The 11,238-nt window shown below is 40.2% G+C and overlaps 2 protein-coding genes across 3 annotated transcripts in view; one reads left to right on the top strand and one right to left on the bottom strand.

Annotated features, from left to right (window-relative positions):
- The window catches only part of gnl3 (G protein nucleolar 3), a 30,989-nt gene that overhangs the window by 15,922 nt on the left and 3,829 nt on the right, over window positions 1-11,238 (top strand). The window contains exons 2-9 of the mRNA XM_010768334.1: window positions 8,131-8,266; window positions 8,477-8,535; window positions 8,711-8,854; window positions 9,868-9,987; window positions 10,071-10,151; window positions 10,243-10,378; window positions 10,512-10,615; window positions 11,149-11,233. Of these exons, the coding sequence (XP_010766636.1) occupies window positions 8,254-8,266; window positions 8,477-8,535; window positions 8,711-8,854; window positions 9,868-9,987; window positions 10,071-10,151; window positions 10,243-10,378; window positions 10,512-10,615; window positions 11,149-11,233 (742 nt within the window). The 5' untranslated portion in view covers window positions 8,131-8,253. The remainder of the gene's footprint in view (window positions 1-8,130; window positions 8,267-8,476; window positions 8,536-8,710; window positions 8,855-9,867; window positions 9,988-10,070; window positions 10,152-10,242; window positions 10,379-10,511; window positions 10,616-11,148; window positions 11,234-11,238) is intronic.
- LOC104943006 (zinc finger and SCAN domain-containing protein 22-like) lies at window positions 3,056-7,133 on the bottom strand. Of its 2 annotated transcripts, XM_010768327.1 has the most exons (3): window positions 6,758-7,133; window positions 4,802-5,586; window positions 3,056-3,459 (listed from the first exon to the last, which is right to left on the bottom strand). In XM_010768327.1, exons 1-3 carry the CDS (start codon window positions 6,936-6,938, stop codon window positions 3,454-3,456), a joined length of 972 nt encoding a protein of 323 aa, XP_010766629.1. In that variant the 5' UTR covers window positions 6,939-7,133; the 3' UTR covers window positions 3,056-3,453. The 2 variants fall into 2 exon arrangements, with proteins under 2 accessions (XP_010766629.1, XP_010766628.1); XM_010768326.1 differs by having other exon boundaries at window positions 3,056-5,586.

Below are 11,238 nucleotides of genomic sequence, written 5' to 3'. Positions count from 1 at the left end.
GGAAAAATGGAGCGTGAGATGGGTCGGAGAATCGGAGCAGCGGGAGCGGTACTGCAGTCTCTTTACCGCACCGTTGTGACGAAAAGGGAGCTGAGCCAGAAGGCAAAGCTCTCTGTCTACCGCGCCATTTTCGTTCCTACCCTCACCTATGGTCATGAAGGATGGGTCATGACCGAAAGAACGAGATCGCGGGTACAAGCGGCCGAGATGGGTTTTCTCCGCAGGGTGGCTGGTGTCTCCCTTAGGGATAAGGTGAGAAGTTCGGTCATCAGGGAGGGACTCGGAGTTGAGCCGCTCCTCCTTCGCGTCGAAAGGAGCCAGTTGAGGTGGTTCGGGCACCTAGTTAGGATGCCACCTGGGCGCCTCCCTAGGGAGGTGTTCCAGGCACGTCCAGCTGGGAAGAGACCAAGGGGTAGACCTAGAACCAGATGGAGGGATTATATCTCTTCGCTGGCCTGGGAGCGCCTTGGGATCCCCCAGTCAGAGCTGGTTGATGTGGCCAGGGAAAAGAAAGTTTGGGGCTCTCTGCTGGAACTGCTACCTCCGCGACCCGACCACGGATAAGCGGGAGAAGATGGATGGATGGTGTTTGCTACCAGCTGGGAAAACGGAATGGAGTGGTTGTGTTTTAGGTGTAGTTTAAAATGCGTGGTATTGCCTGCTTTTGTCGCTACCTTTTTTAAACAAATGTGACACACCGCCCGGCTCATTCAAGNCTTCGCTGGCCTGGGAGCGCCTTGGGATCCCCCAGTCAGAGCTGGTTGATGTGGCCAGGGAAAAGAAAGTTTGGGGCTCTCTGCTGGAACTGCTACCTCCGCGACCCGACCACGGATAAGCGGGAGAAGATGGATGGATGGTGTTGCAAATACACAAAAGGTAGATGTTGAAAGGCCAAACAGGCTTTCATATAGTCACTTTCTATGAGATAAATAGTCCGGATGGTAAGTGGCGAATTTGACATTGGCCAGATAGCCTAAGGGAGAAGATATATTTTTTAATAATTTGAAATTGAATCACATTTTCTAGGTGTCAATTACACAACAGTATATAATTATAGACTGAAAAGCCTGCAGCTAAAGCTCACTGGAAATACAATGAAATGTTTTGACATTAAATAATTTAAATCAATGAGGGGTGTATTTTAAAAATCAAACACTGAGCAATGAAAATTATACGAGGAGAACAATTAAAAAAGATTAGATGATGCACGATTCTCATATGAATATTATAACACGTCAGCATCTGATATTGACTGCTGATAACACATTGTACTGATACATTATATCATCAGACAATAACAGAGTAGAAAGCTTGGATGGTCAGATGGATTCACCTACAAGGGATGTTTAACTGCATAACTTCTGTTTGGCAGCTACTGACATTTGATATGAACAAATGAAATCCTACATATGAACTGCTCTCATACCCTCAGTCTCCTGGTCTCATAGTATTGGACCTCCTGGCTCTTCCTGTCGTCTGCATCCACCATTTCCTGCCTGCCAGCACCTCGAGGAGACAAGGCATCTCACTGCAAATCACAAAGCTCTGTCCAAATGACTCCTGGTAAGACTCCCTGTCATTCAACTCAATCCAGCTTTATTGTTGGCATAGAAGAATACATTGTTATGACCATGATTCATATCACAGGACTGAGTAATAATTAATATCTCAAAAACATAATTTTTCATTCATTCTGCATGATTGACTGGTGTATAAAGCTTGTTAGGGCATTCAGTCTCTCTCAATTATCCATTCTCTTCTCAGATATTAAGCTTGGAGGATTCCAAGTGTTAACATCTGTTCCAGCAGTAGGTGTCATGCAATCAAATACATGTACATTAGCAGAAGACAGATAATTTATTATGAGTATATTGGCTGAATACTCAAGGCTATAACCTATTGATGGCAAATACAAATTGAAGTTATATTTATTTATTTTTCAATACGAAAATTGATGTATAATTTTAGAACCAGAGCCACTCATCTCAATTTCACCAGTTTCATTTAATCAGTCAGATAAATAAATAAAGTTACATACCAGAACATTTGGCCAAAAAGGTGGAGATTTAAAAAAAGGATTGGCAAGTTCACTCTTAAAAACCATCGAGATGGAAAGTACCCCATCAGGTGTTGCATTGCTGTTACTGCAGGCGTATACATCTTTGTTATACACTATTTGAAAAAAATATGTACTGGCTGTGAGCACATAATGAGTCTGAGGATTTTTAGTGGTGTGTACATCAATGTGTTTTATTGCAGAGCAGTCGAATTTAGAGTTAAAGGTCACCTATTATGCAAAATACACTTTTTCATTTATTTTATATACAAATATCCCCTCTGTGTAAAGAGATTCAGAAAGTTTCGGGTAAAAAGATTATCTCTGTTTGTCCTGATCCATCTATATAAAACCCTGTCTGAAAATGAGCTGATCAGATTTTGACAACTTGTGTCACAGTTGTGCCTGTGGGTTGTGCAACCATTCGCCAATAACCAACCAAGGTAACACCCGCCCACCTAATCACCTGAATCTCGAGAGCACTATTGGCTTATTTTTAACCAAACATCTCGCAGGCTAGATACAGAATCAGCACTTCTTAAACAGGACTGAAACAGAGGGGTTTATGGGATGCTACAATCCATGATCTGTTTGGTATTTCTGACAATCTGACACCTATTATGTATTGTTGAAAAATAGTATAATCGGGGACCTTTTAAGTTGCATGACAGAAAGTATAATCTCCAATGGGCCTTTTTTAACTGCAGTCTAACTTGATTGTCAGTCACTGTATAACTGAGGTCACAGAGGGAAAAACACAGGTGCCAGTAAGCCATTATGATATGATGGATATTGACTCAATGTCACAACTAAGTGGCGCATCGTTAACGCTATAGAACCTGTTATTTAATAACCGGAGTCTGTCTATAGAATTACCTGTCCCCGAAGAGACTCCAGGTTTTCCTGTGTATCAAGTAGGTCGATAGCAGGGATCATCAGCTCCATTTCACATTATCTCTGTTTGCATATAATACAAGACAAATGCAAAAGATACTCAATTGCTAGTTTATTAAAAAATAACATTTAATACGCCATGAGACAACACTGTACATTAGTGTGTGCAGGGGGAGCATAGGTGTTCCCGAGAATACTGTGAGTGTAGGGTTGCTGGTCGGCTGTGAGGTCGTGCTGAAGTTGTCTCATGCTGCATTCATCACGCTTTAAGGGTTCACTGGTGTGCGACCCAGAGCAACAACTGAGCTCTGACGCACTCTGTCACACATTTTATTTAGTTCCTCTTCTTGCAGGACATTCAGATGCAAATTTCGATTTTTCTGCTACAAGCAGGGACAGATTCCATGAGAAAACTCACAAACCCTGAGTTTCTGACTTTTGAAAAAGGTGTTTCAAATCAGACGTTAGTATTTCTGGTATGCCCTCTTGTTATGAATGCAGCATTAGTCCTGAGAGGAGAAAGGAGAGTGTAGGGTCAGGATCAGTCCAAGGTGGGCAGTGGAAGTGTGTGATTCCATGAAAAACCAATCATCACGTCTGAAAATCAACCATATTCGAGGCAGCTCCCATGTGAATGAACATTGAGGTGGAAACATAGGTGAACGTAAATCTTTTCAGACTGAGACCCCTGAAGAAAAGTTCAGCTATCACTGTACAGCCCTAGTATAGAGTGAATTTCAGCACCGTCTTAAACAGATGCAATAGTGCATGTCATACAAAAAAAAAGAAGACACCATTAGAATCCAAAATGAACGATAGACTAGTGGTACTTTACAAAATATCACATTAGTTCATTAAATAGTGGAGCAGTCTCACAATAGATCGATCCATATTTCAATGGACCACATGAAGCACTGACAATGTGAGATGGCAGTGTTTAGCTGTGCAATTATGTAACAGACAGCACTCAACAAATTCAAATAATGACTAAGAAAGGAGGTAAGTGCGAGGTCAGACTTCTCGTGTACTTCAGTCAAGTCCACAGTTTCAAGCTGCATTTCAGTGGCTTTTTGTTCACCTGAACTTAGTGCCTTTTTTTAATTGCTACATAAAAAAAACTGCTGGCAGTTTTAGTCTTAACCAGATGACATACAGGTTTCATTTGGCAGGCCATTAGTTCTCTATTAATTGAGAAAAATGGGGATCATTTCATGTACTGACTTCTCCTTTTAGGACCTAAAATAAGTATTACAAGAAAGATGTCAAGTCTGCACATTTGAAACTCAACTGTAGACTGATGAATATGAAATGACAGGTTAGTATTAAGCCATGACCGTGTTAAACATTGTTGCATTTCTTAATGCATTTCAGTTTCAAGGCATATGTGGAAGACTTCATCATGCTAATTATGACTAAGGAAAGTCTACATCATTCAGAAAAGTCTAGCTAATAACTCAACTCTGTTAAGAGATGTAATACTCCAGTTACAGGTGAAAAAAATAAGTAGATGACATACTAAACTGGCTAATAAAACTTTTGTTGAGGGAATATGGTTCGGAAAAGTGGTAGATAAGAAACGTTCTCTATGAGTTGCAGAATCCCTAGTTTTTTAGAAAGTAGGAAGAAAAAAGCATTTTTCTTATTGGCAGCGTTTTTAGCTTTTTGTAGGTAAATATCCCTCATCAATAGGAGTCACAAACTGGATCAGCACTAACATCATTGCCCTGAGAAGTATGTTCCCTCGCGGCTATGGGTCTGGAGATGCCTTTTGATTTTGTCAGAGCGGCTGAAGCACTTGCCACACACAGGGCAACTGTATGGCTTCTCCCCAGTGTGGATTCTCATGTGTACCTTCAAGTGAGCCATCTGTGTGAAGCCCTTTCCACAAATCTGGCAGCGGAATGGTTTTTCTCCCGTGTGACTACGCTGGTGCTCCTGCAGTCTTCCCGAGGAGCTGCAGCATTTCCCACATACTCCACAGCGGTAAGGTTTTTCTCGAGTGTGCACTTGTACATGCACATGCAGATGGCCAGCATGACTAAACGCCTCCCCACACACTTTGCAGCTAAAGGAAGATATTTGGCCTTGTAGGGGCGATTTTTGATGAGGGCAGTCCACGGCATTGGCTCCTTGATTGCGCATTTGAGAGGCCTGCCCTCTGTTAGCACCAGCTCCATTTCCCTTAGCACCAATCATCTGTCCTCCATTCTCTACCCCAATAATGTCAATGTTGTTCTCATTCGAGCAGTTTGGGTTGACTGGTGCGAGGGGCTGGGCGCCGCTGTTGGAGGAAGTAGAGCCTCTGTGGGCTCCTCCACTCTCCACCTTCACGTGTCTCGAGGACCCCCGAGATGCAGGATCCCTCTCCCTGTTCTCCACACCTTGACTCTGAGGAAGGTTGGATGTGTGCGGGCCTTCCTGGGGATATTCATTCACAACACGAGGGGGAGTAAACATGTTCTCGGGTGTGGTGCAAGAGCCATGACCACGAAGCTGATCATCTCCTTGGACGGGCCGGAGATCTCTTTTATCCTTAATCTGAATTGGGATGCGCTCTTCATGCCCCATGCTGGGACTCCACTCACGACGGGGATGCTCACCATCCTCCTCTTCCAACAGCACCATGGATGGACGATCTGAGAACACAACACAAGGAAAAGGTTCAGATGAAAATATTCACGTCATTGTTTTTTGGTAAACCACCCCTTCACAACGAATATGTTTACATGAAAAATGCTGAGCTGAACTTACTGTCCTGTTAACTTAAACAACAAATAAACAAACTACATATTTTAATTCAGCTTTGCAGACCTGGTCCTTCATGGATGTAAGCTTCTATGTTTTCTGTGAGCACTAAAATAATTCAAGTTTCCAACAATATCCGATAGACAAAGTTTTAAGAGTATTTAAACTTTGAATATAAATATCCAATTGAAATCTGTAGCAGTGGTGAAACACAACATGTCTTAGTTGTAACTAAGCTGTCCAATAAACAGTACTGCACTACTGTTTGCCCCAGGATATTGTCTAGCCTCCTGGATCAATTATCAATTAAGTTTAGTTTAAAAAATCAGGGGCTGCTAAGCAATACTTTTTCATTTAATGTTTTTAAGTCTTCTACAAAACAGTACATGTAAATACCGGGGAAACCCTTGAGATTGTAAGGATTGTGTACCATTAATCACAATAGATGTAATTGAGACATTTAACCATTTTAAAACAAAAAGATAGATGTCAAGTGAAAGTTTATGTAAACATGTTGTACAAACTGGTCTAAATATAAGAGTACTTGGCGTATTTACACTCAAAATAAACAATGGCACCTTGGGCAACACTTGCAGTAGTTTCAGCCATAAGTTTACTGTGTGGTTAGAGTTGTACTATATTGGAGTAAACAAAAACAAACACTGTGAAACAACAAGTGATTGTTATGAAAAAAATGTTTGCCGTTGTGTGCAGTTGTATCTGTCAGATAAATCATGAATAAGAACACTGAATACGTATAAACGCACACTAGTATGCAGTTTAAGCTACATGCTAAACCATGTATAGGCTAACCTAGCTGGTTGCTAACGAACAAAGGTTGCTACGCGCTAGCCGCTCCACAACAACAGCAGCTAAAGTCAACTAGCTTGCTAAAGTTAACTTGTTTGGAAGTGAGTCAACATCCTTCTGACAGTATTTGGTGTGTTGTGACATTTATTTTTTAGGTGGTCATTTTCCTTTTACTACCAAATGCCACCACAAGACTTGGCAGACTGTAAATAAAGGGGCGCAACTGCACTGTTAGCTTTTTGCGGAGCTAACCTGGCCATATTTCGATCCCAGCGTCTCGCAGCCTGCGTCTCAAATGATCGTTCTCCCGCTCCCTGATCGCTATCTCCTCCTGGTACTCCAAAATAGTATCCTCGACAGATTTGTATATCTCCTGTGCAGCGAGCATGAGACGCTCAGTCAAAAAGACGTTTAAAAACTGCAGTTTGGTCATTGTCTTGGGTTGCACGGAGCATTCGCTGTTCTCCAAAATGGACCAAAAAAGATGCTCGACCCAATCACGTGACCCGGAATTATGTCTTCTCCGCTTGCTGCTCCTTCTTCATCGTTCCCCCAAGATTGTCTGTGACCCATCCATGCTGTGACCCCACTGATTGTGCTAGATTTTTGAGTTGCAGAGGCGACGGATTTGGGTTAGTTTCGGCTTTGAATGCTGTAACGTAACACTAATTAGGTCACTGAATGGTGTTACACCTGCTGCCATCACCTTAACAGAAAAAGACAGTAGCCTATATTTTATACTAATGCACTATGACATTAGAAATCTGTTATTTCAAGGCTGATTATTTAATAGGGCATAACATGTCAAAGGGCCATGTAATATCATTACATTTGAACGGATGCACACTTTTGTGGTTCTCAGGTCAAGCACACCCACTGTGAACAAGCTTTGAAATTATACATGAAGACCAAACAAAGCATTCTGTATCTTATTTTGAAAATGTTCTATCTGAGTAATAAGAAGTCCCAAATACAAACAACATAGTGTGGGAAGTTGGGAACTACATCATTGTCTATACAGGACAGTTTGTGGACACCATCATCGCAGTAAAGAGAGACTTTTATAAATTGTGTTTGAAAACCAAATTAGAATATTAGCTCACTGCAGGGGCACAGTCATAAATATTTGAAAAACAAGTAACACCTATGCGAAATTAAATACCCAAAAATATTTTATTTAATTTTTATAACGTTTCCCTTTTCTATATTTCTTCGACTTTTGCAGGACTTAATAACAAGGGAATGATTTCAAATGAATTTTTAATGTGAATTTGTAGATTATTGTTTCATCACCAATTAATTAATTAACTAGGTAAACAGGTGGCATGACCTGGAAGTCTGGCTTCCTTGCATTTGAATACATTTCATTTTTATTTGTTTAATTCTTTATTTGTGTTCACATAGTATTTATAGCATTCTGCTCAGTTACCAGCCCTATCTTTTTTAGTGACTCAAACATGTCAAACAAACCAACGTACAATAAATATGGAGATTTACAAGTAAAAAACTAAACAAACAGGAAAACAATAAAACATTTCTTAATAACATTTGTATAAATATTTAAGAATGATACTCTGAAATGATTAAAGTGGTTAAAGTCTCACGCTTGAACACTTGTACTCCAGCTCGCCAGGCGGCGGGACAGGTGCCGTGTCGCTGACAAAAGCGGAAATGACGTAGCGTCAAATTTGCGCACTGCTCCACGTGTGAGAGCAGAAAAAGCACATTGGCAGATCGACAGCTCCACCATGAAGCGACCAAGTAAGTGCGCACTGATAGCTATGTTAAATGTATATGTAAGCTTATTTAAAAACAACTAATTAATTCTGTATGATTTGGTTGATTCTCCCAGCTAATAAACTATATGTTGATTGCAAAAAAAAACACAATTTGTCAGTCTGCTTTAGCCTCGTTTTACGGTAACGTTGACTGACCGACGCATAACTATTTTTTGTCTTTTTTTGTCTTCAGAGTTAAAGAAAGCAAGCAAGCGGGTGTCGTGCTCCCAACGCTATAAAATACAGAAAAAGGTAAGTGTCTGACTTTTTGTAATACTTTCCTGTAAAAAATAAAGGTTCGCATGTGTTTACACCATGAGGCCTATGTGAACGAGGCGGCTAACGTTAATGACACCCACATGCCTTACTCGTTTAGATTTTTTAAATTGTTTTTAAAGTAATTGTTTACATTTTGTTGTGTGTTTAGGTCAAGGATCACACCAGAAAACTAAGAAAAGAGTTAAAGAAGAAAGGAGGAGCGAGCAAAAGGCCTAAGAAGGATCTCGGCGTGCCCAACAGCGCTCCCTTCAAAGAGGAGGTCCTCCGCGAGGCCGAGCAGAGGAGGCAAGAGGTGGGCATCATGCGTACTCTATTATATATTCATAATGGAGATATGTGCCAATATACAAACTCAATGTAACATTAAATTAAATGGAATTTGTAGTAAATGCATACACTACAACACACTATAAATAAGACTTGTGTTTACATACTGTGCATTTATATTAGCTTTAATGATTAAATGGAGATGCTTTATCAGTGAAAAATGTGATATAAAATATTTGTCTAGATTAATATAGTTTAAGTTGCAATACCACCATTATCTTTTCTTAAGATCCTGTGAATAATGCATCTGAATATTTTTTTTTTGGACTATACATTTGGATCCATTTCATTTAGCTGACACGACTTGAAATTACAGGGACATTCTCCCTGGATTAACTAAGGGCACACTAGTGGTGGTGTTCCAGGCGGGATTTGAACTCTCAATCTTCCGATCTTCAGCTCACCTCACTATCCATTAGACCACCACTACTAGATACACGACTTACAACATATGATTGATTTATAAAATTATACTTGACCATATCTACCAAGTTGACAGATTAACTGTTTTCCCTGAGCTTTATTTCAAAAACGCGTATGGACACTTAATCTGCTAAAACATTAGAAATAATAATGAATATTGGTTAGTATTGCCTTAAAAGCTCCAGGCTATACAGTTGGATGAGAATAATGCTCCAATAGAATCGAAAAAGTGAAACTATTTGTGCTCCAATGCAACCACCAGGTGGCCCCGAACAGTGTGGATCTTTAGAAGACAGTTTGCTCTTATATCACAGATGATTATATCTTTACTAGCCTAAGCCTAGCCTGTGTTTCAAAACATGCAGAACTTTAATAAATAAACTAATACTGCCCTACTTTGCAACTTTTTGTTACAACAAGATGGCTGGTACTTGCTCTAGAGGTTTACGGTGTTACTTAACCAGTATTTTGGCAATGTGTACCCCTCAGTTGTTCACATTTTGATATAATAGTTTTAAGCTGTTGTATTTATTGTTCATGTTTTCTTTCTTGCAGATTGACGAAATAAAAGACAAAAAAAAACAAGCAAAAAAAGTGGAGCGGGCCCAGAAGAGAAAAAGGGAGAAAGTTACCGGGAAAAAAGAAACGGAACCCAAAGCCAAGAAGCCTCTACAGGTAAAAAGGCAAACATTTAAATATTTATTCAGTAACACATTTTATCACTTAATTTGATTGTTTTGGGTGTTTTCTTTCCATAGGAAGTGGTTGTCGAACAGCCAGAGAAAGAGCTCGGCCCAGACAAGGGCTCAAAACAGTACCTTTGCGCTGAATTAAATAAGGTAACACTTCACAATCCAAGTCGGTGTTTTATTGTAGAAAAAAAAGGTTTTGACCTGATATTTAACCTGCTCTCCCTTGAATTTCTTTCAGGTAATTGATGCCTCTGATGTAGTAATAGAAGTGCTTGATGCACGTGATCCAATGGGGTGCCGGTGTCCACAGCTGGAGGAGGCGGTGCTGCAGAGGGGAGGCAAAAAGAAACTGCTGTTGGTTTTAAGCAAAATAGGTAAATGGACATGAGATGCTGCAATATGATTTAAAGTCAAGCGCGTACACATAAACACTGATGAGGGTTTTTGGATTTAAATAAGTTGTCTGGACTCTAAATGTTGTTTTTTTAAAATTATCTTTTGTTGTAGATCTGGTACCAAAGGAAAATGTGGAGAAGTGGATCCAGTGCTTACAGCTGGAGTTTCCAGTTGTGGTGTTCAAAGCCTCACAACAGATCCAGGACAAAACAGTGGTAAGGGGTAACATTTTATGTTTGTCATCAATAACGCATGTTTAGATCTGCAATTTATAAGGGATATACGAAAAGCAGTTGATTCAATCAAAGGTTGTTGTTTTTTGGCTTTTCTTTTAGAAACATGTCAGCTTTTGGATGCATTACCCATCCTAGTTAAGTTCAAGCCTTTGTGCTATGGGCATCGAAACGCATGTTCGCTCAAATCCATCTTTTTTTTTTTATTCATGGAAATGTATAAGGAGTTTAGAAAATACTGCTACTAATTTTGTGTTTATACATTAGTGTAATCTGGAGGACTGAGAAGGTTAAGCAGCCTGCAGTGCTGCTATAACTGGTTATAGCCTCCTAAAGTAACTCACTAACCACTCAATTCAGTGGCTCCGTCATATAAGCAGAGCTGATGTGTAGTGTGTTTGTGAACAAAACAAAGATTTATTTTCCAATAAATGCTGTTATTTACAAAGACTATTTCAGCAACAAAAGGAGAATCTTGACGGTAATTAACATTGTTTTTTCTGTGTCACCATCAGCGAGCCAGGAAGAGCAGGATAGTAGCCTCCAATGAAGTCCTGGACAGATCCCGAGCAGCAGCCTGCTCTGGAAACGTCTGTCTCAGCGAA

This window comes from Notothenia coriiceps, unplaced genomic scaffold (genome assembly GCF_000735185.1).
Source record: "Notothenia coriiceps isolate Sejong01 unplaced genomic scaffold, NC01 NC01_scaffold00005560, whole genome shotgun sequence".
Classification (NCBI taxonomy): domain Eukaryota; kingdom Metazoa; phylum Chordata; class Actinopteri; order Perciformes; family Nototheniidae; genus Notothenia; species Notothenia coriiceps.
Note: the sequence above shows the minus strand (reverse complement) of the source record. Positions and strands in the feature narration are given on the sequence as shown.